The 26254-nt window shown below is 53.8% G+C and overlaps 1 protein-coding gene across 1 annotated transcript in view; it reads right to left on the bottom strand.

Moving 5' to 3' along the window:
- The window catches only part of COL22A1 (collagen type XXII alpha 1 chain), a 241976-nt gene that overhangs the window by 173551 nt on the left and 42171 nt on the right, over nt 1-26254 (bottom strand). Inside the window, exons 8-14 of the mRNA XM_062189414.1 lie at nt 25329-25451; nt 21164-21208; nt 18089-18151; nt 14339-14377; nt 2538-2591; nt 1704-1757; nt 716-769 (exon numbers count right to left, since the gene is read on the bottom strand). Of these exons, the coding sequence (XP_062045398.1) occupies nt 716-769; nt 1704-1757; nt 2538-2591; nt 14339-14377; nt 18089-18151; nt 21164-21208; nt 25329-25451 (432 nt within the window). The remainder of the gene's footprint in view (nt 1-715; nt 770-1703; nt 1758-2537; nt 2592-14338; nt 14378-18088; nt 18152-21163; nt 21209-25328; nt 25452-26254) is intronic.

The raw sequence follows: 26254 nt of genomic DNA, 5'->3' as shown, positions 1-26254 counted from the left end.
ACCTCCAGGTTGGCTCCAGGAAGAACGCCCATGTCTTCGGACCAGAGGAGACGACAGAGCTGAAGCTGCGACTTTTCCTAAACAGCTCCCAGGCCTGTGGATGAGTGGACGCTCCCCATGGCTCAAGTCCATCCAGATTTCTCACCTCACACAATGAGATCAGAGGTCCTAAATGGCCCCCGAGGCTGTTCAGCTTGAAAATGACCTCTCATGCTCACTTCTTTCCCTGGGAAATAACCTCATATCTTTCTGAACGAGAATCAAGAACAAGACATGTTCGAGAAGCCAGCCTGCTCCTTACACTCCACATCCATGTCTTCCAAGGAACCTGTATCCACCGGACACAACAGATATCTACTACACGTCCGGCACTGCCCCAGGGACTGCGGGTGCAACACTCTCCAGGAGACAGGAGACAAAGGCTGGTTTCTTTGGAACTGGGGTCCTGGTGCACATGCAGACCCCTGGGCTCCCCCTTGCTTCTTATCTGGAATGGGCTCCCAGGAATGTGCACTCAGACCCCTTCCCCACCTGACTGTTAGGTACAACAGCACTGGAGAACTTCCAGTCTGAGAGACAAGACCAGCACTTCGCTGGCATCAGTAAATGACAAACAGGGGCTCGTGGCACGGAGGCGGGTAGAGATCAGACACAAAGCCGCTGCCGACCCTGCAGCACGGGCCACAGCCCTTCCCACACGAGTGCCTTAACTTACAGGAGCTCCAACGTGTCCGAGAAGCCCGGGCAGTCCAGGTGGTCCTGGGGGTCCCTGCAGGGTGTTCACAAAGAGAAAGGTTGGGATGCAGAAAAGGGTAACAGCTGAGAGGCCACCGACAGTGCCACATCTGCTGGTGAGAGCACTGCTTCTCTGCCCAGGCTGCCCGCCCGCGTCTCCCCACCTAACATCCCTCGGCCTCTGCCGCCCTGTGCCATTGAAAGTGCCCGCCACTTGCTGCCCAGTGGAGCCGTGGCCACACCCAGACCCATAGAGCTTCAGTGTGTGTGCCTGGGCCACCACAAGACCAACGGCAACAAGCCCTGCTCCCCGTAGCCCATCTCCCTCGCCCTCCCATGATTGGGCCTGGCTACGTTCGTGGCTTCTGAAACCAGGCAACCAATTCCTGCAGCTTGTCACTCGTGCTGTCATGGGGCCGGTGCAGCCGGGGTGAGAACTGAGGCTCCTCTGTTACCCAGGACACCAACTGCTGCAGTCTTGGGACAACTGACCTGGAATCATCTAGTAACTTCCACTAAAATAGAAACGTGCATTTCCTCAGCCAACACTATCCTAACTGCTGGGCCCATCCTACTGCAGTGAAAATACAGGGTGGAAGGAGAAAAACACGCGCACACACATGCACACATGTGCACACACACAGGCACACATTTATTGCTTTGCTGATTTTAGGGAAAAACAAATGAAATTAGAAACCATCCTCAGGACCATGAGTAAGATGGAGGCCACACAAATTACAGTGCATCCCTATCGCAGAACATGAGGTGTCGATTAAAGAATAGAGGGGGCTTTCCCGTATTGATGTACGACCATCTGTCATCATGTGAAGAAGTAGCCAAGTATGACACGATGCACTTTTGTATGGATTTAGGGGAAATCACACGTATGTGGCTGTATGTGCACAGCACAGGTGCATGCTGGGACTTGTCTTGGAAGCATCAACAGAGCAGCACAGAACAGCACTTACCCGCACGCCCACTTCTCCAGGCAGGCCCGGCTCCCCCAGCTCTCCCGGCAACCCCTGTGCACACAAAACAGCACAAGGTCAGAGCCAGCAGAACAAAGGCCAAGGGGCACCAGAGCAGCCCAAGACCGCCTGGGCACCGGACCCCTGCAGCTGAGCACCCAGCACAGGAAGGGGGTCCCCTTTGTGGGGCTCCCCTCGGCTGCTCCTTGTGCAAGCACAGGAACAATCCTCACCGAGCGGTTAGCTCAACTCTCACTCCCGCCTCCAGCCACCAGGAGGCGACAAAACAACTTGCCCAGAGCACGGCGGGAAGCTCAGCACTGGGGTCCGGAGGACACTACGTGGGGGAGGATTGGGCCCCCTGGGCTGAGTGAGCCCGGAGCCTGGGGATGCACAGGCAGAGGGACTGGAACTGAGCTCCCTTTACACGTGTCTATGGAGCATGCTCCAGTCAGAGGGAGGAGGCTGGCCAGCTGTTCAGGGGATGGGGCACTGCCGGGGTCTCATCCAACACCTGTAGCTATGAACTAGGGACTTAGCGAATGCCTCGCCCCAGAGGGGCAGGTTCCAAATCCAGGCACTGGGGCTAAACCACCTGTGCAGACTGCCTGTCAATCAAACGAGAAATCAGCTTCCCAGGACACTCAGGAGATGCCCAGGTGCAACAGCTGTGCTGCTGCGGTTACAACAGCTGGGCTGAGCTCCAGGGGCCCAGAAAGATCCTGGTACAGAGGAGCTCCAGCCCAGGCCTGGCCCTGGCAACGGTCACCTGAGGCTCTGACCAAGGGCCCTAGCAGTGCTGCTCGTGGCCTGGGGCTACGGGAACAAACTCACTCTCATGCCTTTGCTGCCATCTCTTCCAGGGGGTCCAGGCAGGCCCAGGGAACCCTGGAGGGAGAGAAAGAGCCGTGAGTAATGAGTAAAGATGGCGCTGTGGCATGGCAGGGGAGGGGAAGGACGCGGGGCAGGAAGCTGTGGCCAAGGCTGTGCTGCTCCAAAGGGGACACCTGTGGCCTGGGAACCACAGAGGAGGCAGGAAATGCAGCTTCCCAGGCCCCATGTGCGACCTCTACACCAGGGGCCGAACGTTGAGGAGGTCCCCAGGTGGTCAGTCTGCACTAAGTGTCACATGCTCTCTGGTCCCCACCCGCTCCTCCCTGGAGCCCTCCTCGGCCCTGGGCTACACGTGGCTGGGAGAGGACCGGGCTGGAGCAGGCTCTGAGCCTTGGCACCACAGGTGCAGCAAGAATCTCTGTCAGGGGCCCTGTGCACTGCAGTGGCCCTCAAAGCACGTAGCATCCTCCAGCCGGGACAACCAGAAACGTCTCCAGCCGTCTCCGACTCTCCCTTAGGAGGCTATAAACCTCTCCGGCTGAGAACTAGGCTAGAGCAGGAGTTTATTCTTTGTTTCTGTGGTTGGGATGGGCTTCATTCTAGAGAGCTGAGCACAGACACACGTGACGAGCACACACGTGGGGCTGCTGTCGGGGCACCTGCACTGGGATCATAGCCCCTTTCTCCTTCACACCCCTTCCTGCAGAGGCTGTGCATTTCCCAACAGGTGAGTTGGGCAGGCATTGGGTGCAGCGGCTCAAGTGCCCACTTGGGATGCTCGTGTCCCATATCAGAGTCTCTTGGTTTGAGTCCTCACAACTCCACTTCTGTCCAGCTTCCTGCTAATGTGCACCTGGGAGGCAGCAGGGGATGGCTCAAGTACCTGGGTCCCTGCCACCACGGTGGGTGAACTGGATGGAATTCTTGGCTCCCGACTTCAGTCTATCCCAGCCCCAGCTGCTACAGGCATTTTGGGGGAGGGAACCAGCAGGGGAAATATTGCATGTATGTGTGTGTGTATCTTTCTCTGTTACTCTGCTCTTCAAATACAAGTGCACAGGGGCAGGTGTTATGGTACAATGGATTAAGCCTGCAATGCCAGCATCCCATATAGGTGCCCATTGAGAGACGCAACTGCTTCATTTTCAATCCAGCTTCCTGTTAATGTACCCGGGAAAGCAGACAAAGATGGCCCAAGTCCTTGGGCCCCTGCACCCATGTGGCAGACCTGGATGGAGCTCCAGGCTCCTGGCTTCAGCCTGGCGCAGCCCCAGCTGTTGTGGCCATTTGGGAGCAAACCAGTCAATGGAGGATTTCTCTGTAGCTCTGCCTTTTAAATAAATAAATCTTCCCTTAAAAATACAAATGTACAAATAAAACATTAATTTTTTTTTAAATGGGCATCTCTAGGATCTTTGAGCTCGAGTCCAGCTCTGACCCTGCTTGTTTCCAATCTGAGGATCCTGCCTGAGACCTGCTGCCCACTCACCTTCCCCAGCCAGGTCCTTTTCTCCCCCTTCAAACGGGGGTACTGGGCATAGAACTGCTGACTCTCCACATGGACCTGACAAGACACTATGCAAGAGTGCATCTCTACCCACACCACCTTAGGGGGTCCTCCTAACAACCTCACAAGATAGATGTCGTTTTCTCGAAGGCACATCACACATGACTTCTAGTGTTTATCTACAAACTAAGAAGCACACGCATACATGGGCACATGCTTCCGAATCTTCCAGCACCGGCCTTCCACAGCCTCAACGTAAGTCAATGTGATGTTGAAGAGAAAAACACAAACACCTCTGGCCCTGGCATCAGACAGACAGGAGGTCACCCCAGCTGTACACCTTCCTGGCCATGTGCCCTGAAACAGAGCCAACCTGGAGGGCTCAGCATCTCACCTCACACACACACACACACACACACACAGCATGCATGGGGACTGCAGCAGCAGGTGGGCGTGGGAAATGAAAGCACGCTCTCTCTGCTTCAGGTCCTGGGCTCCTGGTGTCACCTGCCCTCCTGGCTACCCTGGCCCAGGATGACAGAGGAATCAGATGCAATCCCACCAGGCCAGCACATTGGGGCCAGGGAGAAGATGCCTTTCCCAGCTTCCATTAGCTTCATAAGCTTTTAAGTGTATACAGGCGGACTCACCAGAGGAGATGTGACCCAGCAAGGTAGCCTGGCCAGTACCACTGCTCTCCATGTCCAGGGAACCACCTCCCCCTTGGCCTCAACCAGCACCGTGTCCTGGAAACTGGAGCTTCTTTAACTATCTCATGGGACTCAGAAGATCTATAGCAAACCGGAAGGCCAGAGGCCAGGAGCAGGCTCAGGCTACACACTCTGACACCGACCGGAGCAAAGGGCCTGTGTATTTTCTGGGGGCAAGACGCCAGCCGTCTTACCTGCATGTCCCTTCCAATCCTGGGGCTCAACGTGAGATTTTTCCAAAGGGGAAATGTCACAAAGGAATGAGAATTCCTGGAGGAAGTGGCCCAGTCGCTGCTGCCCTCCAGGATTGGGTCTGCTGGGGCCAGTCAGGGCAGAGCCCGCTCAGGACGTTGGCTACTCAGCCTAGGGGATGGTGGTTGCCTGGGTGGCCAGTCTGCTCATACAGTTCACAAGCCCTGTGGCTGAAAGGGGGGAAGGGATGTTGTGATGGGCTCTTGCCTCAGGAATAAAGCTGGGGAGTAGTTGCTCTCAGAGATGTCCCTAAAAGAAGCCAGGGAGATAAGAGACAAAGCCAGAGAGAACTCTGGAGAGTTCTGGAACCTTCATCATTTTCCTAGCCTTGCCAGTTCTTTCTGGGAGATGCACAACAGATACCTGTGTGGTCAGGCTCACCTGCAAGTCAGAGCTCCATGACGTGAGAAGTGAGACTTAACACCTGCACATCACCTGTGCCTGGCTTAGCGCAGGGCCCTCAGGTGTGCTCTAGAGGTCGTGGGCTCAGGAGGAAAGAAGCAGGGGCTCTGGTGCTGTGAAGTGGGTCTGGGGGATGTGTAGTCTCGAGAAGCAAAGTGAAGAGCAGGGCATGGTGGAAAGAACGGGCTCTCAAGCCAGCAAGCAGCAGTTTCGAATCCTCCCTCAGGTACTAATGACTCTAGCCAGGATGGTGAAGTGCCCAGAGGAGCACTGGCTCTCAGCTGGCACAGCAGCCCAGCTGCAGGACCAGTGCTTCCCCAGGACAGGGACAATGGGCCACTTGGGCTAAGTTGGCCAGTGTGACACAGGCAGCCACTTCTGCTTTATGCTGGGGCTGTGGCCCCCTTGTCTGGGATTCTGACAGTCTGCCTGGAGGCCTAACAAGATGAGTCACAAAATGTCTTGCCTCTTTTTATAGTTTATTTTACGCGGTGTGGGTAACTAATACTGCACACACACGTTCTGGGAGATGTTCACCCTCAAGCACTTGTGAGACCCACACAGCTCGCCGGACGCATCCCTGTTAGGAAAATCGATCTGACCCAGGCATTTCACGTCTTCACATCACCCAATCTTCACACTTAGTCACCACTACCCCAAATTCTCCAGCTGGACTCAGTGACTTTGAAAAGACAAAGCCGTTCACATCCATCAGGAAGTCCCTTGGCCTCTCTGAGCCTAAGTTTCACCACGTATAGCTTCACAGAGCTCCCCAGTGAAGGCAGACAGAGGCGTAGGCTGGGAAATAGTAAAACAGTATTGCAGTGACAGTCAAGGATCTAAGACTGCTCTCCGTGTCCATGTTCAGGCAAACGAGTACAGAGAAGACAGGAGGCCACCCCAACCCCGGCAGCGGCAGGTGCAGGAAGACTGTTTTGGGAGTATCAGGGAGGTGAGGAGCCACAATAAAGTACAAAGGAAAAAAGGCGGGGGAGCTAGGAAGAAGGACGGGATAGAAGAGAGAGTGGCAGAGAGAAGCGCTCGTTCGAGCGAGCAGCTCTGGGTCGCGTGGAGCCTGTCGCAACTTAGCTGTGCAGGCCAGCTTGCTTCCTGGCCTGATCTGAATGCTGAAGTCTGATCCCATTGACAGTATGGAGAGCTGGGGCCGTAACAACTAGTGAGGGTAGAGCCTACACAGACAGGATTTGTGCCCTGGTGAGAAGGGCTCCAGGGAACTTGTCGGCCATGGCGCTGTCTGTGAAGGAGGGGCAGCGGCCAGGCACTCATCTGCTGCTGCCTTGGTCGTGAACTTCCTGGCCTCCACAATGGGAGCGGTGGTTCTCTGCTGCTGGCACTGACTCAGTCCAAGGCAGTTTGTTACGGCGGCGGGGAAAGACAGAGCCACTTCCCGGCCTGTGCCTCGGCCTCATCGCCAGGAAAGAGGCTGAGGAAAGGAGCACCAGGACCTCTGGGCCAAGGGGCTCTGTGTAGAGAGAAATCCAGGAACAAGTTCAGGCACTGTTACTTCCAGTAGGCCAGCCAAGCCTCTCTCCATCACCTGCCCAAAGGACATCCACTCTCGGGGTGTTTAAAGCACAACACTAGACAGAATGTGTGATGCTCACTGCAGAAGACAGCTAAGGCTCTGGGCCCCAGGTCCATGTGGGCAGCTGTGACTCGAAATTCAGGCTTCACTCCAAGTCCCCGCTCTGCCCTCTCTGCCGGTCCTGCCTCCCTCTCCCCTACTGGTCTCATTTGGTGCCCCATGGGAGGGAATCATCTAGCAGGAAATGACCCCCCACACACACCCGCTGGCCGACATCCACACTGGCCGACATCCAGAGCCCAGGGACCAGACTGTTGGCTCCCAGGCAGGATGCAGAGAAGTGAGGGCACAGAAGTTTCTCTTGCTCCTTTGGGTCAGGGGTCACTTCTAAAAGTTGGCAAGTACATTGCTTTATTGCCAGAGGTGCGATTCTGGCATCATTCTTCACCCATCTGGCAGGAGACACCATCGTCCCCTAAGTTTAGAGCACTCTGGGCAGTGGTCCCCCAAAGAGTGGCTCCCGGGCCAGCAGCATCAGCAACACCTGGGGCCTTATCGGAAAAGCAGGCTCCTTGGCCCTGTCCCAGAACTACTGAATAAGAACTCTGGGAACGGGATCCAGAGCTGGTCTGACAAGTCCTCCAGGAGAGCCGGATGTTGGCTCAAGTTTGAGACATTCCTCAGCACAGACCAGCAGAGTCAAATGTCAGAAAACATGAGCTCGAGTCCTGCTCCAGCCACATGGATAGATACGCACCTGCTCCTGGTCCCACAGTCAGCAGCCTGTAGGACCAGCACAGCTCCCTCCCCAGAAGTTCAGTTTCAAGGCAAGAGCAAGAATCCTGGCAGATGATGCCTGACATTACCTGCACTGTTTTCTTAGGTGCTCTGTGAATTATTTCTGATGAACCTAAGACAGGAAAGGACCTCTATGCCTGTCCATTTTAACAACACTCCACCAGTTTCCTGAGGCCTGGAGAGTCCCAGAAATCCTCAGGAGAGCTCTGACATTTCACAGCTGCCGGCTGCCTCTGGGGGTAAGACCTCATTCATGCTGAGAACCCAGAAGACATCATTTGGTGCAGAATAATGAAGTGCTATGCTGGTGTCATGGTAATTATATTTGCACTTAACATTTATGAGCACTTTTTTACAAATATAAGTCATCTATCTCCATTAGCTCACTTAACCCTGGCAGCAACCCTCTGAGATGGGAACTATTAGACCAGTATTAGCGGAATTATAGACGAGGAAAGCAGAGGTTGCAGGGCTTAGTAACAGCCACACAGCTGACGAGTGCTGAGCCAAGGTCTGGACCAGCCAACCCGTCTGTGGTCTCTGCCCTACTAGCCGCTCCTGCCCTCTCGGGCTAATCATCACACATTTCCCCTTCCTGTAAATGGCCTCACCCTCCTGCATGAGGTTCTCCATCTTGCAACTGGTCCACGAGACTTGGAGAACGACAGAGAGAGCTAGAGGAGAACCCTGAACTCAAAGGGCCTCTGTCCTTCAGCACCACGGACAGGGCATTAGGTACCTGTATCCTGACTCAGCATCTTGCCCCCAACCAACAAGACTGTTTGAGGGCACATACACAGCTAAACTAATTTACCCTTAAACCCATTACTGTAGAAAATAGAAGGCACTCAACCACAGTTACCCAACTTGACGACCATGGAGAACGCACATTAGTGCTAGGTGAAGAATAGGAGACAGGGCTCTGATCAGCCAGCAGAGAGCAGAGAGAAAGAAGCCCCAAGCTGAAGGCAAATGCCATAAATGCATCTTGGAAGTTTTACACGTACAAACGTGTAATTTATATTTTCTGGCTCAGAGGCTCCACAGTGAGTCTTCTCATTAAATAAGTTGATTCCTACAAGTAGCATGGTTTTTGAGGGACTTGAATTCCCACAAACACACAGCACTTTGTGGGAGAAGAACAGAACCAGTCAACGGAGCAGTCAAAAGTGGAGAATCCATGGGGGCCAGCATTGTGGTGGTGCAGGTAAAGCCACTGCCTGCGACATCCCATATTGCACTGGCTCCTGTCCCAGCTGCTCCACTTCCCATGCAGCCCCCTGCTAATGGCCTGGGAAAGCAGCAGGGATTCTGTGTGGGACATAAACACCTGGAGCCTCGTGGCCCTGACAGGCAGGAACACCTGATGTTCCCTGGAGACCTCTCCCGGTTACTGCTCTTTGAGGGCAGCACCAGGAAGAAAGCCCACACGTAGTAGAGCCCCCTGCTCACTCCCCACCCACCCCTGCAGCCCAGTTCTGTCTCCAAGAAACCTTTCATCTCACAATTTCAAATAGAGGTTCCCAGGGCACAGCAGTGAAGAGGAACCCTGGCTCAGGTAAGGAGCCATTCTCCTACAATATGGACAGTCCCGGGTGTGTCTGTGGGAACCAGAGAAGTATCACTGTGAACACAGACCTGACTGCCTCCCTCAGGGCCTCATTCAATGAGAAGCAGCATCAACAGCATCACCTCCAGCCACTGGCTCTGCCTACCAGCTGCCCAGGGGTCAGAGTGACTTTTCTACCCAAGCATGCATCACCTCCATCCCTGGCCCCCTCCCCTTTGCTCTCTGGGCCAGACATGGAGCTCACCATGCTCCAAAGTTCAGGTCTCCTATTCTGCTGGCCCTCTGCAATTCCCTAGAGCTGTGTCTGGCTCCCAGTAGCTCTTATGGCTTTTATCAAGTAAGAACCTACATTAAACTATTCTGTCTTCTGCACATAGCTTTCTACAGTGAAATCAATCACATCAGTGTACGTGTCTGTGTATGTCTATGTGCCTGGGTGTATCTGTATATGTATTGTGCATGTGTCTGTGTGTGTACATGTGTCTATGTGTCTCTATCCATGTGTTCATGTGTGTGTGTCTATGTGTCTGTGTATCTGTGTGTCCATGTATCTGCATGTGTTTGTATGTCTCTGTGTGTCTATGTGTGTATAGGTTATCTGTGTTTATGTGTCTCTGGGTGTGCCTGTATGTGTCCATGTTTCTCTGTGTCTATGTGTATCTGTGTGTCCATGTCTGTGTGTCTATGTGAATGCATGTGTTCATGTGTGTATGTTCACGTGTCTGTGCATGTGGGTGGCCCTTGGGCTGCCTGTCTCATTTATCTTAGCCTCATTGTATAAACACTGGGGGGGAGTCAGGGGAGGGTGGAAAAGGATCCAGAGGGGAGGCTTTGAAAACAAGGGGCACCGAGGATGGTCTCAGGGCGTGTGACAGGGATGCCGAGGAGGGCAGCTGCACGCCTGGCACCTTCTCAGTCGGGTGGCCCTGGCCAGTCGCTCACCTCCCCCACGCCTGTGTTTCCTCGGCCACAGAAGAAGCGATGGTTCAGCCAGCCCTGCAGCTTCCTGGAGGTTGAGCTTCCCAGCCACTTACTGCCCGTGTGACGTGGACACATCACCCTCCTCTGCAAAATGGGCACAGCCACGCCCTCGCCGAAGCACTGTGTGTCCCATGATGGGGAAGTGTGGGGCACAGAGCTGGGTGTGCAGGGGCCGTCGTCCAGAGGGCAGCCAGGACGAGAGCACCATGACCCCCAGCTCGGGAGGGGAGGGCTCCAGTCCACCCAACTCCCAGCCCTCAGCAAACACTCTGGAGATGACATTCAGCAAAGAAGCTAGTTTACCGTGGCCATCTCCCCCTCTGTGGGCCCTGCCAGTCCCCGTGACCCATGCTGCCCCCTCGTTTCCAGAAGACTGACACCCCTTCTCCAATCTCTGAATTGCCACCTGAAAGGGGCTTTGAGCGCCGTCAGCTCCCACACCGTCATTTTCATAGATGAGGAACAGGATTCAGAGAGGGGGATGACTCTGACCACACAGCTGACTGTGCTGAAAATGCCAGCTGCGAGACCGTGTCAGCCGAGGACGGAGCCGCAAGCGCCACAGCCTGTTGCTGCTCCCCTGCCAGCACTGCTCATGGGACAGGGTCCCCAGCTGCAACCAGGTCCCAGCAGCTTCCATGCCGGGAACAGGAGGGTACAGCAGAGCTCTGGGCACCAGCGAGGTGCCTGTGGGTGTGAGAACAGGCAACTGAGGCCGCCCATCAACCCAGGACCAACAAGGCAGACACACCTGCCGCCCAGGTGATGGAGGAGGCTTAGTCTTTGCCTGACTCCCACACACACCAAGGATAACACCTCCGTGAGAGGAAAGGCTGGGCCAGGGGACACAGGAGACCACGGGGTCACATGGTTTCACTTGGTAAGCACCACTTTGTCAGGTGTTAGGACCTGAAGGAACTAGAAGCCCAAGCTTCTGACTCCAAGCAACAGCTGGGTGTCCTGTTGGTGACCTGTGGTCTGGCCAGTGGCCCCCAGAACCTAGCTCCCCTGCAACAGTCAGCAGTAAAAGTAGCTGTTTCACCCTGTTGGGGGTGGGAAAGATGCAAAATAGTGCAGCTGCCAGGGAAAACAACAGACATTCTCAGAAACTCTAGGGGGGCCGGAGTTGTGGCACAGTGGGTTAAGCCTCTGCCTGCAGTACCTGCATCTCATACAGGCACTGCTCCACTTCCAATCCAGCTCCCTGCTAGTGGCCTAGGAAAGCAGTAGAAGATGGCCCAGGTGCTTGGGCTCCTGCACCCACATGGGAGACTCAGAAGAAGCTCCTGGCTCCTGGCTTAAATGAGCCCACCTCCGAATAATGTGGTCATTTGGGGAGTGAACCAGCAGATGGAAGACCTCTCTCTCTCTGTCTCCCCTCTCTCTGCCTGTAACTCTGTCTCTTAAATAAACTCCCACAGTATGCAGCGACTGTACTCCTGGCTGTTTATCTAAGAGTCGAAATCAAGACCTCAGAGAGATGCCTGTACTTCCAGGATCACCACAGCAAAATTCACAACAGCCAAAGATGCAACCTCCCCAGGGTCCATCAGCAGATGAATGGGTAAAGACGCTGTGTGCCATAAACACTATGGGATACCATTCAGCCCCAACAAACCACCCTCCGCCACGGCTATGTGATAGACCTGGAGGACACTGTGACAGAGAAAGAAATACCGCACAACTCCACACCTACATAGAAGAGTCGGCCTTCAGGAGGCAAAATCACATTTAGGAGAGTAACTAATGATGGTTTCCAGGGGCTGGGGGAAGGGGACAGGGAACTGGGGTTCAATGGTTGCCAAGTTTCTGTTACCCAGGGTGGACAAGTTGGAGAGATGGATGGTGCAGTTCCATGTCTCTGGGCTGCTGTACTGGGCACTGGAACCCTGGTTGGGGCAGGTCTCTCGGCAAGTATTCTCATCACAATAAAACAAAGCATAAAAGTTCATGGAACAGAACCAGTGCTGTGGCATGGTGGGTTAAGCCTCTGTCTGCAGCACTAGCAACACTTATGGGTGCTGGTTTGGGTCCTGTTTGCTTCTCTTCCAATCCAGATCCTTGCTAATGGCCTGGGAAAGCAGCGGAAGATGGCCCAAGTGGCTGGGCCCCTGCACCCATGTGGGAAACCTAGAAGAAGCTCCAGGCTTCCGATTGGTCCAGCTCTGGCCGTTGCAGCCATTTGGGGAGTGAACCAGTGGATGAAGGATCTCTTTCCCTCTCTCGGTTTGTAACTCCGTCTCTCAAATAAACAAATAAATCTTTTAAAAATTCACAGTAGGAAGCAGCTGCTGAATTTGGGCATCTGGCTTTTTAACCACACAGAGATCATGGACGGTGGTTGCCCAAGCCCAGGTTTAGGTATCAGAAGACTGGGGTTGAACAGCTGACCTCAGAGCTGGAGAAAGGCAAACACCTGACCCGCTTCTGTAAGGCTGTCCAGCTTCTCTCACGCCGTGCATCCTGCCTCTTCATGATACTTTTTATTGTTGTTCTGTGATTTTAGTGGGGGGGGGGAGTCCATTGTGAACAAATGAAGATGACACAAAAATAAACCTTCGCATAACGTTTTCCAGCACAGACGGCCACTGTTTAACAATGGGCTGACCAGCATTATTAACTCCCTCCCCCCCTCCCCCTCTCTCTCTAATACACACTCTCTCTCTTATACACACACACAGCTGGGGCCATATGGGACATCTATCTTGTAATAATGTTCTAAAGATTTGATAAAATGTTGTCTGCACGTTCTAAGTCATTAACAATTTTCCTAACAGTAGTTTTGCTTCACTGACGGCTGCTGCCTCGTTCAAGTGTGTCACAACGCCGTCTACCCTCTGCCCACTGCACAGCGCTGCATCTGTGTCCAGTCTCCTTACAAACCACACATGCGTAAGCCCTCACGCACAGCCTTCAGTCACCGCCTCCAAGTACATCTAGAATCCAAAGTACCAACTCCAAGGGCTTCCACAGGAGAAGACATACGCTAAAGTCATTTCCACGTTAGTTGCAGGCAGAGGCACCTGGGGGACAGGATCCACTCCATGGGGGCTGGCGTGATCCCCGCAGAGCAGCAGGTGCCTCCAGAGACCCAGCAGCACCTGTGTGGGCTCTGATGACATCACCCACGTAAATGTGCCCTAGAATTCTTGGGCTGCCTCTCCAGGGAAAAGGGGGGGCTTAAAATCTGCTGGTATGTGGGAACACGGCTCTCTGCTTCCATTTCTCCTGTGCAGAAGGAATTTCACATTTCCCAACATCTGTTGAGCCCATGCCTGTTATGATGAGGGTAAAAGAAGATGCAACACTGATATCTGTGGAGAACATTTTTAGGCATCACACGAATTCGCCTCCATCCCCAGGTCTTTCCAGCCTGGTTGCCGCAGCCAGCTGTGTCCTCTGTCCACTCCCCTGTAAATCCTGCAGTAATCACCCGACTCTTCCCCCCAAAGCGCTCTGATGGCTCCTCTCGGCTCCATCTGGTACCTGCTACTGGAATGCACTCAGGTGTGTGACCGTGTGCAGACCCTGTGTCGGTTCCCACCACCGAGGAGGAAGCCTAATCAGGCTGTGATCATCAATGTTGGGTGCCCAAACCTTCTCCAGCCCTGTTCCCTACTCTTAGGACACTAAGAGTCCTTTGCTATTCTGAACTGCCCACATCTGGGACACACATTTCCCTCCGCTTTGCCCTCTGAATCCGGCTCATGCTCTTCACTCTGCCTGGGTGGCCCTACCCCCAACACCTCCACTTTTGGGTGCAGCTCAATTGTCAGCTGCTCAAAACGTTGAGTCCACAGGACACACGGGTCTCGCTTCTCACTGCTCGCGGTCTGCATTTCCTGTCTCCATCTGTCCTCTCCCTGCCGCCCACTGTGCATGCTTCAGCTGCCCAGGGCAGGTAGGACTCACGCTGAGGCTCGCACCTGGTGCACCTGCTCCCCACTCACGCTCTTGCCAGGCAGCACAAGGGGCACACACACCTCCCCCAGGCCTCAGCCCCCCATTCTGTTCCCTGGCGGGGGGTGTTCTTACCTTCTCTCCTTTTTCTCCTTGGACAAAAGGTCCCCTGCCCTAGAGGAAGGAAAGCAGAAGCAGATTACTTCCGAGCCCCTCCCTGGCACGACCACGCCTCACGGTGGAAGTGACCGATGCCCCTTCCTTAGCTCCATCCAGAGCCTGGGAAAGCCACAGGCACGTGCATCCTCACTAGTACCATCCCACGGAACATTCCCAGAGATGCAAGTACTTTATTTTTTATTTTAAAAGATTTTTTATTTGAAAGGCACAGTTACAGAGAAGCAGAGGCAGAGAGAGAGAGAGAGAGAGAGAGAGAGAGAGAGAGAGAGAGAGAGAGAGAGAGAGATCTTCCATCCACTGGTTAACTTCCCAAATGGCTGCAATGGCTGAAGCTGTGCCAATCTGAAGCCAGGAGTCAGGAGCTTCCTCCAGGTCTCCGACGTGGGTGCAGGGGCCCAAGTCCTTGAGCCATCATCATCTACTGCTTTCCCAGACCATTAGCAGAGAGCTGGATCAGAAGTGGAGCAGTCGGGTCTCGAACTGGTGCCCATATGGGATGCTGGCACTGCAGGTGGCAGCTTTACGCACTACACCACAGCTCCAGCCCCTCAGTTACTTCAGATGTCTGTTTTTGTCTCCAGGAGCGCTTTACTGGGATACAATTTCCATTCTAGAGAATTCACCAATTTAAAACAGACAACCCAATGACTTAGTATAGTCACAGAGCTGGACAACATCTGCCAGGATCAAGCTGATGTCCTTCTCTCGGCTACAGGTTTGGGTTTGAAGTATTTTCTCTGACGCTCGGACGATCACTCCAGGCCTCCTTTCTGTTTTCAGAACACATATTTTCCATTCTCTGACTGTCAACCTCTTTGTGTCTCTGCATCTACACTGAGTCTCCTGCAGACAGCATGCACACAGATCTTGTTCTGACATCCTGTCGGAAAATTCCCCGCAGTTTACTTAATTCATTTAATACACTCACACGTATGACATATGATGATACCTACATATGCTTTACTTTTTTCAACTTGTCTCACACCTCTATTTTTGGTCCATTTACTCTCAACTTTTTAAATTTTTATTACTCTTAAATTAAGCATGTCCTATGTAACATTTGAATTTCCTTAGTGATGCTTTCACTGTACTTTTTGTTGCCAAGACCTCCAGACTTCCGGCGACACACAGTGGCACACACTCCCTTATTAATCCTAATCCCCTGCCCCCTTTGTCAAGCCACTATGTTTGTACAAATTACAGAACTTTTTGTTAAACATCCAGCAATACGCTGCTATGACGATTACTCTGAACTCAGTCCCCCACTCATTCTGGCCCCCATTACTGCTGGTAACTAGCTGGCTGATGACTAGTTGGGTTATGATGAGTTAGCTGATGACTAGTTGGGTTATGACGAGTTGGTTGATGACTAGTTGGCTGATGACTAGTTGGGTTATGACTAGTTGGGTTATGACTAGTTGGCTGATGACTAGCTAGCTGATGAGTAGTTGGCTTGGGACTAGTTAGCTATTAATATTGATGTAGTTTCTTGGACTTGATGAGTCATTTTTCTCTCTTTCAGCTTTCAAAGCTGCTTCTTTGTGTTCTGAACTTTTGGGGTGGTGTCTGTAAGCGCAGATTTCTTCGTGATGATCCGAATTGCAGCTCATTGAGCATCTTGGCTGCAGTCACTCCTTTCATCAGGTCTGGGATATCCTCGGCCATCATTTCTTGGAACACTTCTCCCTCTCGGTACTTCAATTTCCAGCTTGCACACCTCGGTGCACACCTGGTCCTCCACATCTGAGAGTCCGCCCATTTTCTTCACTGCTCTTTCTGTTCTTCAGCTCACGTAATCTCCACCGCTCTATCCTCAGACAGAGTCCTTCCTCTGTAAGTACAAACCTCCTGTGGAGCCTCACCACTGATTTCCCCCCCAGTTCACTCGTTATAATTTTAAACTCCAGATGGCACCTGGCAGGAGATACCGATGACGATTCCGCCTTGGGAATGGGGTTCTGGTGCACATCGGTGTTTGTTCTCTAGCTGGTCTGGGGCCAGGGGCTCTCCCCGACTCCGAGCCAGGTTCTGCTGCTCGCCCTGCCTATAAGCCCAGCTATGACAGGCAGCAGTCGACAGAGACAGTGTCTTGTTCCAGAGGCGGAGGAGAGAGGCCTGGCATTTCGTATCCCTCCTGCACCCATGTGCGTAGCTGTGAGCCACACTTGTCTAAGTGACCACACTTCTCTGAGCTGCAGCTTGCTAACGTGCAAGGCGAGCATCCCACAAGGCCTCAGCTCACCGTGTTGACGACGGAATTTAGGGAGTGTAGAGAATGGCGCACCGAGCCAGGCACACAGCAGGTGCTGCTCACATTCCCCTGTCACCTGGTGCCAGCAGGCGCTTGCTTTCTACACTTAGAGGGCAGAGATGCACAGCACAGGGGGACAGGGCTTGGAGTGAAGCAGGCAGGTGCAGAGCCTGCCTGTCTCGGCCACATGCAGCCTGCACATCAAGGGCAGGTGGTTCAGGTCTGAAAAGGCAGGTTCATTCCCAGGAGAGACGTGATGACACCGTGTGAAGCTTGGTGTAAGGAGTAAGTGAGCGAGGGCACATGAGAGCAGGTGGGGCATCTCTGACATGGGCTCCCGAGGGGACTGCACCCGCCTGGCTCTCTTCAAGGTAACAGACTGTGTCTTACTGTCTAGCACCGCGAGTCAGACTGCACTAAACTCAGTACAGTCACACACCAAAAACAGCAACGGTCATCCGCTACCTTCCACCATGGAATAGCTGGGGTTCTCATTCTGCTAAAACAACTTTCAGAGAGGTAAAGAGGCCTGCCCAAGGCCACACAGCCAATGAAAGCTGGAGCCAAGGACAGCTATTGGTGCTGCCGATACTTCCCGCATGGCGCCGTGCTGGAGGACAAGGGGCAGTGCTGCCATGGTGCTGGGCCAACGGAACAGAGAAAACGGCATGCACTCCGTTTCCAACACCGTTCTAAGCGTCTGCCTGCATTAACTCCTTTAACCCTCAAAATGCAACCGCATGGGTTTTTTTGTGAACCCATTGTGCAGATAAGGAAAACAGGTTAAGTACTGCAGTGGAGCCAGAATTTGTTTCCCGGCTTTTTCAGCTCCTGAGGCCCTGCCCTGAACCGTGACTTGCTCGTCTCCAGAGGTCTTTCCTGGACTTGTATCAGCTGCATTCACCCCGCAGCAGGAGGATCCATGAACACAGTTCCTGCTAGGCCACGTGTCAGGGATGCTGTGACGTCACCAGGAGCCCCCTGATGGTGGGGTGGGGGAAGTGCAGCTGGTGTGGAAACACGAAGTCGGGCAGATTCCCCGCAGAGTCTGACAGCAGCTCAGTGCGGACGCTGAGACAGCAGGAGGCAGGCTGAGCGGGGTGTGACGGGAAGCAGCGTAGCCGCGTTACTCTCAGCAGAGGGAGGAGGCGTGCGATGGTCAGAGTGAGGAATGCACCACAAATGGCCAGTCTGGGTGGAGGATCATGGCTGGGAAGCATGGGCTGGTGACGCCTAGGCTAAGAGGCCACAAGGTCACGTCCAGCAGACTGTCCCTGGCCAACGAGAGGGGCCCTGGCTTCATCCTGAGGGTGCTGTGGGCACCGTGGCTGGCACCCACCAGGCAATCAGCCCACACTTGCTGATCTGCAAGACTGAAGTGGGGTGGAGGGGACCCAGGGTCTCCCACATCAGCCAGGTGGTCCAGCCACACCCAGAAGTGGCGCCTTACTCACCGTGTCACCTTTCTCTCCCTTGGGTCCAGGAGCACCCATCAGTCCAGTGGCTCCCATGTCCCCCTGAGGGTTGAAACCAGAGACAAGCATGGGGTTAGGTTCTCTGTCAGGGCTCCTGCCCACACAGGCGCCATGGCCAGACTGGCTGCAGCCCCTTCGAGGCAGCTGATGCTGTCATGGCCACCTGTACCATGGGGCCATGTGACCCACTTCTGGGGAGCAAAGAAGCATCCTTGTCACCCCTCCACATCAAGATTCCAGGACCTAAGGCCAACCTGGGAAAGCAAGTGCAGGAGAACACTGCACACCTGTTCATGTGGGCAGGGCCAGAATGTCAGGAGGGGCGGCTCTTCCTGCCTTGCGAGCCCCCACAGGACAGGCGTGGTCCCCAGTAGAGAACCCCCATCTCAGACACCCGTTCTCTGCTGTGGGCCCAGGTGCACCTCCGGGGTCTTTGCTCCTCTCCTGTGTCTGACAGCGAGGGGCTGAGATTCTGGCCTGGCACACTCAGTGAGGCAGAATCCCCCACACTCCTTCCTGCAGGGCCCATGGAACCCTGGGCCACCCTGAGCTGTGCCCCTCAGCACAAGGGGCACCCTCACCAAGGAGGCCAGGTGGGCAGGGGGCATGTGTGAGTGTGTGTATGAGTGTGTGCATGTATGAATATGTGTGAGTGTGATTATGTGTGAGTGTATGAGTATAACTGAGTTATGAGTGTGTGTGAATGTGAGTGTGTATGAGTGTGAATCTGCATGCATGTGTGTGAGTGTACGAATGTGTGAGTGTGTGAGTGTATGTGTATGTGGGAGTGAGCATGTATGTGTGTGAGTATATGAATATGTGTGAGTGTATAATTATATTGTGTGTGTATGTGTATGGGTGTGTGAAGTGTGTGAGTATATGAGTGTGAGTTATGAGTGTATATATGTGTGTGAGTGTATGTGCATATGAATGTGTGACTGTGTATGTATGTGAGTGTATATGTGTATGAGTGTGTGAGGTGTGAGTGTATGAATGTGTGAGTGTATGAGTGTAATGGTGTGTGTGTGACTGTATGTGTATAAGCGTATGAGTGTGTATGTGTAAGTGTATATGTATGTATGAGGTGTGAGTATCTGAGTGTATCTGAGTGGATGAGTATGTGAGTATATGTGTGTAAGTGTATGAGTGTGTGTGTGGGTGTATGTACATGAGTATAGGAGTGTGTGACAGTGTGTGTGTGAGTGTATGTGTATATGAGTATATGACACTGTGAGTGTATATGTGTGTGAATGTGTGTATGTGTATGAGTGTGTGAGTGAATGTGTGACATTGTACATGAGTGCTTAAATATGTATGAGTGCATGAGTGTGAGTGTAAGTGTGTATGTGTGAGTGTATGTGTGTGAGTGTATGTATGAGTGTGAGTGCATGTATGAGTGTGAGTGTATGTGTGTATGAGTGTGAGTGTATGTGTGTATGAGTGTGAGTGTATGTGTGTGAGTGTGACAGGGTCTATGTGAATGAGTATGCGTGAGTATGCATGTGTGTAAGTGTTGGGACTGTGAGAAAGTGTGTGTGGCTGGGTGTGAGCACGTGTGAGTATAAGTGTATGTGGGCTGTATGTACCCAGGAGTGTTTGAGTTCTGTGAGATGCGTGTACACGTATGCACATGTGCATGTGATCATTGTGGGTAGTGTTGTAAGAGTGAACGTATTTGATGATGTGCATAGGAGTGTGAAATGATGTGGGTGTGAGTGTGTACAAGAGGAAGGAAGCAATGTGGTGTGAGCCCATGATTCCCCGTCCTGGCAAAGCCAGTGCAGAGAGGCAGGGGAGAGGATGAGAGACGAGGAGGTGGAGGAGGCTCCTACAGGTCAGGAGGGAGGTAAGAAAGAAAGGGGCAGAGAAGAGGATGGACAGAAGGGCAGAAAGGAAGGCCAGCAGGAGGGGGACGTCCAGCCAAAGGTGGCGCACTGTCACCAGACCAGTGCCTTCGCCGTCCTCAGTGTCACAAACGCTGCCTCTCATGCGGAGTTGACGCGGATTTGGTACCATTCATTCAGTAAGCATTGACCCCCTATCCTGTGCTGGGCCTTGCATTAAAGCAGTGGGCACAGCCGAGGTCATCGTAACCACAGTGCTTTCTGGAGCCTGGCACACAGCAGGTGTACGGCAACTACCCCCAGGGATCCAGTGGGAGAGGAGAAAGCAGCAGGCAGAAAGAACCCACTGTATCTGCCCACAGGTCTGCCTGCACCACCAGACTCAGGTGCTGGGGGATGGGGCCCGTCTGAGCCTCCCCCAACCCTGGAGGTGACAGGGGCCTGGCCCCGTGCAGGTGCAGATAAATGACTTGCTGAAGGACGACAGACTAAGACACTCGGAAGGGGAGGGGGCTGCAGGGAGACACGAGAAAGACAGGTGGGGGAGGGGAGAGTAAGGCTCATAGAACTGCACTAGGGGCCAGGGACCTAAGAAGGGACAAGGAGTGGGGGAGGAGAGAGGCCCAGGGGTCTCCATTTGTCTCCACCACGCTCAGCCTCTCTGTCAAACAGCTGCCGACAGCCGTGCCACAGCTGCCACTCAGCACCCAGGCTTTAGCTCCTTGTGGGCACTGCCACCTCTCCAGGTCTCGGTGTTCTGAGACCAAAGCTGCAACAGAGAAGGCAGCCCCTCGGGCCCCGTAACTTAAACCTGTGGAGGCTGGAGGGGAGGCAGGCGGCTGGTGACCCAGGAGAGAAGTCGCCCCAGGGAGCCCCCTCCGACTTGTACAGTTAGTGAGCTCACAGCTTTTATGTAAAAAGACTTGCATGCAATTTACCTAAGTCTTAGAAGCCCAACCCTTGGCCACTTTTGGAATGCAGCAGCTTCAAATGACTGATGCAGAGTTAACCAGCCATGGAGAGCAAGCTGTCGGAGCTGAGTTCTGAGCCTGGCCCTGGCCATCACACCCTTCCTCGCGCACAGTGACACACTGAGAAACAGGGGCCATGAGACTGGCAGGCCCAATCTAATGGACTTGTCTCTTCCTGACACGGAGACTGGGGCTAAGGGACACAGGCTCTGAACTGCACCTGTGCCGCGGGTACCGACCTTCAGACCAGGGAGTCCCACGGGGCCACTGGAGCCCTTTTCACCCTAGAGGAAGGAAGACACAAGGAAGTGAGTCAGACTCCGCTTTCATTATTTTCTCCCCTCTCTCATCATCAGTTGGGTATCCACTGTGTGTGCTCAAAAGCCGGGCACTTAGTGAGTCCAGTGCTGACCGGTGAGCTGGCTGAAGGAATTGGCTGATGGAGCCCAGAGCCCCCGTTCCTGAGCTGCAGACCCACGCCACGGCCTCCAAACCCAGCACAGAAACACGAGAGCCACAGGGTCTCACTGACGGCAGCAGCTGGAGGGCTAAGTACATGGCAGAGAGCAGAGCAGGGAGAAAGGCCAGCTGTTGGCCCAAGGTCACAGGGTCGAGGGCAGGCAGCAGGGATGGGTGAGTATCTGAGCTGGTGAATTTGTTAATATCAATTTCATCATTCCACATGGTACACACTCATGGACTCACTCTGTACTCCATGAATATATACAATGTTTAGAACTTGTACTTATTTTGTTTGCTTGAAGGATAGAGACAGAGAAAACACCCATGTGCTGGTTCACTGCCCAAATGCCCACAACAGCCAAAGCTGGGTCAGGCCAAAGCCAAGAGCTAGAAGCTCCACCCAGGACATGGGAGGCAAGGACCCAAGGGCTTGAGTCAGCACCTGCTGCCTCTCAGGTTGTGTGTGCATCCACAGGAAGCTGGATCAGAAGTGGAGGAGCTGGGACATGAACCTGAGCTTTCCAGTGTGGGATGTCTCAAGTGGAGTCTTAGCTGCTAGGCCAAATGTCCACCCCACCTCATAAATGTATAAAATTATAATGTGCCAATATACAATATAAACAAATGTGTAAGTCTCCACCCAAAACCAAACACTGACATGGCCTATTTTCATCTGAATATATCATGTCATCACTGTTGATTCTTACCGTTTCTGTTCACTGAAATGCAAAACCTGCCTAAGAGCTATTGCTAAGCACAATCTTTGTTCAGTCTTAAAAATGTGTAAAAGATCGCATTACTGGATTTAAAAATGGGATCTGCAATTGGTTGGTGTGTGAAAATATAAAGTTCATGGAAAATTAAACTAAAAGATAAGTTTGTTTTAATGCAAGAAATGTGATATCAATGTACAGTTTTTGTCAGGGCCAGCATCGTGGCACAGCAGGTTAAGCTGCCACCTGCAATGCCGGCATCACGTATGGGCACCAGCTCGAGTCCTGGTTGCTCCACTTCAAATCCAGATCCCTGCTAATGCACCTGGGAAGGCAGCAGAGGTTGGCCAGAATACTTGAACCCCTGACACCTGCGTGAGAGACCCATGTGGAATTCCAGGCTCCTGGCTTCAGCCTGGCCCAGCCCAGGCCACCACAGCCATTTGGGGAGTGAACAAATGGATGGAAGATCTCTCTAACACTGCCTTTCAAATAAACAAATAAGTAAATAATCTTTTAAAAACATACAGCTTTTTTCATAATATGCATTTTCCATTAACTTTCTGGAGTTCCCTTATATTGCATTACTAAAAACAAACACAACACAGCTCATATGGTTTTTACCTGTGGAAATGTCACATTACTGTAAGGGAAAGTGACACCACACCCACTCACCTGGGCGTACCCACCACACTGCACCCCTGCACTTGGCCACCTTAGGAGCAGGCTTTCAAATGCATCCCAGCTGTCATTCGCACACGCACAGGAGGATGCACAGCTCCCACCGTTCCCACCAGGCTGCCCTGTGCATGGTCCACACTTACCGTGGTGTTTGCTTACACACGTGTCAGGTATCACGTGGACCTCACCTAAGAATCAAGGTGCTTTGCAAAGTGAGTGAAGACTATGAACCACTGAAACCAAAGTCTACCTGGGGCCAGAGTTTTGTCTCCAAGGGGGAATTCTCAGCCTCCCTGGCCCCTGTGTTGCATTTTTGATAAAAATGAAGATGGGGGGAGGGGTCAGAGGCGACGTCCACTTCATGAGAGGGATGCCAGGCTCTTCCCCACTGACCCCGCTGGTGCAAGGGCAGAAGCAGGCCACCTGTGCCTGGGAAGCGCCCAAGCAGACTGACAGGAAGCTCTAAGGCTCCCAAACCAGAGTGGGCTGTGGCTCTTCTCAGCCCCTGGATCCATTTGTCTTCAAACCTCAGGGCAGAGCACATTGCACAGCACACAGCGGTGCTCATGGGGCCAACAAACAGAACGCTGGCTGAGCCAAGGCATGGGCTGCTGGGCCGTGTACCCAGACTGCGACTCTGAGGTGACCGACAGCCTTGAGCAGGAAGCCGGTCCCAGGAGGAGGAAGAGAGGGTGTGTTTCCTTACCCCTGCCTCCCACCTGTCCACCTGTCTCTCCAGCCCTGACCCACTTATCCATCAATTCAGCCATTAAAAGGCAGCCTTCTCTCTACCAGGATATATATTAGCCATGGAAAACACAGACATGAAAAGATTCGGCCTCTAATCCTGGGAAGTCATGATCTTGGGGAAGTAGACAGGCAGATGTTTTCAGTCAATAGGATCTCTGTTCTGGCTGAGGGGGGCACAGGGACACAAAAGGAATACAGTGTCTCGGAGCTGGCAGGTGCTGAAAATACGGATCTTGAGTGGGTGGCTGGCGAATGATGGAAGGAGAGTCGGGAAGAAGAGGACAGGAGGGGAGAGATAATGTGCTCTACAGAGATTCCTTGCAGATGTCTGGAAAGAAGGAGGCAGGAGGGAGGAAGGGAGTGGGGAGGTGGCAAAAGGCACCACATACCCAAGTGCTGGACAGCAAGAAAGAGCCCCACCCCTGCAAGGAGGCAGATGTGTTCGCCTGGCCTGCAGTGGAGGGGGAAGGGGGACAGCGAGGGGGCCAGAAGGCACTTCATGGGACTCTTAAGGGTGGCAGTAGTGGCCTGGGGTGGGGAGGGGTCTCCTTAAACCACACTGAGGTCCAGTCGGGAGCTCCCTGCTGTTTGTACATCAGAGAGGGAAAAGATGGGGGTGGCCCAGGCTGGCTTGACCCCAGAATCCCCTCCTGGGGTCCTGCCAGAGACCACAGGAGCCTTGGGTGGGACACATCCACAGCACAGGCATGCAGAAAGCTGGTTTTGGCCACGCTCCTGGCACAGCCTGCGTGTGCACAGCGGCAGGAAGCAAACCACACAGGGCCACCGCCCCTCTCAGGGAGGGCTCTTAGCTGCTACAAGGGCCCCAAAGGACCAGGGGTCAGACGGCTGCTATTTCACACACGTGCGAGAACGGATCAACAGACTGGGCACGGCAGACCTCAGCCTGCCGGAGCGGGTGTGGGAGGAGCCGCTGCCGAACTGCGAGTGCACAGCCTGGCTCCTTCCTCCGCCTCCCCCATCCCCTACCTGGACAGCCAGGCCTGGGGCGTCTCAGCTTCAGCTACTGCCCAGAAAAGCCTCAGCTATAGCACGACTGGGCTGGCTTTCTCTCAGCCTCCCAGCAATCCGCCCAGGGCTCCTGAGGGCTCCCTGCTCCCCAGGGCTTGGCAAGGGAGGGTTTGAAGGCCAAGTGGGCAGGAGAGAAGGGAAACCTGCCACTCAGATGTCTAAAGTGCAGCCGCTCCAGTTCACTTGAACTCTCGCTGCACCTTCTCATCGGGAGCTACTGGGTGGTGGGCAGCGCCCAGAGGGTGTCAGCCCAGCAAGTCCCATGGAGATGTCCCCAGCACAGTTCTGCCATCCTTGGGGGTGAGTTTCCTTGCCCAAGGTCGCTGGTGCACACAGAGACCAACTCAGAGCTCAGAAACACAAGGAGCTGCTCAGTGTAGCCTAACAGTTGGCGAAGGCACGAACGCGACTCAGATATGTGCAGAGTGTAACACAAATGACGGGAGACAGAGGAGAGAGAAGTGAGCCGACCTGACCCTGCTTCGCTGTCAAATTCTGAGTCGTACTCTTGAATGACATCTCGGTGGGTTTGGTTGCCCTTGGGTGGAGCCAGAAAACCCTCAGAACATGTGATTAACTCCAGGAAAACGTTAATCCCAGCCTGCGGCTCTCCCTCCCAGAGCACACAAGTATCAACAATCAAGGGATCCGAGGAACATTCTGCCCAGGGTGCCAGGTGCATGATGGGAAACTCCCAGCTCAGCCCCTCCCGGCTCTGCTCCAGGGAGTGGGCCGAAGGCCAAGGGGCACTGTAGCTGGACGGTACCTTTTCTCCAGGTGGACAGGAGCAGTTGATGGTCTTCAAAAACCCAATCTGTTCACTGCCAGGCCTGGGAAGCTGCGGGGGTGGAGGGGGAGGCGGAGGCTCCGTCACCACGGTCACTTGGCACTGCAAGTAGAGGACAAGGGTCAGACCCGGGCTGCTCCCCAGCAGCCACGCCCAGCTGGGGCACAGTCGCCCGAGCTCTCAGGGCTCCAGGCCAACAGACGGGGCCCCAATAGCCTGGGGACGCCTGAGCATAGCATGGCTGGGCGGGAGGGAGGAGCAGGTTCCCCAAAACCCTGCAGCAGCCATTCCTGGCCAGCTCAGCAATCGGTAGCAATCTCTTAACCCCATAAGCCTCAGTGTTCACCTCTAATGAATGGGCACGAGGACATTTCCATCATAACCTCACAATATTTCACAAAACAGTACAGGAAAAGCCGTAACTCAGCGTCACACACACTAGATGCAGAAGAGTGAGTCATCTTTACCCTTTCCCCCTTCCACTCCCTCCCCTCTCCCTGCCCTCATCCCCTTCCTGTCATCCCTCAACCTCCGATGGCACATGTCCGGTGATGGCTGTGCACTTGCATCCCACGAGAACCCCGACACATGCGCACTGAGTGCCTGCCGTGTTCTGGGACCAGGGCCAACCTGACGTGGCATGCAGACTTCAGTCACCAGCACTGGGAAGCAGGTGGTGGCTACTTCTGTCTTTCCACCAAGCCTTGGAAGTCGGATTGGGTAACAGAGGTTGGGGTGGGAGAAGAAACTCTGGGTTCCCAGGCTGTCCATGTCCCCACCTCCCTGTGTTGCTGGCCAGCCTGGGCCACTGCAGCCTCCCCCTCCTCTGAACGAACACTGGTGGCACTGACAAGCACACCCTCCTGAGGGACACCCTGCAGGCTCTGCGTTCCGTGCTCCTCAGA

This window comes from Lepus europaeus, chromosome 4 (assembly GCF_033115175.1).
Source record: "Lepus europaeus isolate LE1 chromosome 4, mLepTim1.pri, whole genome shotgun sequence".
NCBI classification, from domain to species: domain Eukaryota; kingdom Metazoa; phylum Chordata; class Mammalia; order Lagomorpha; family Leporidae; genus Lepus; species Lepus europaeus.
The sequence above is the reverse complement of the archived record's forward strand: the minus strand, read 5'-3'. Positions and strand labels throughout refer to the sequence as shown.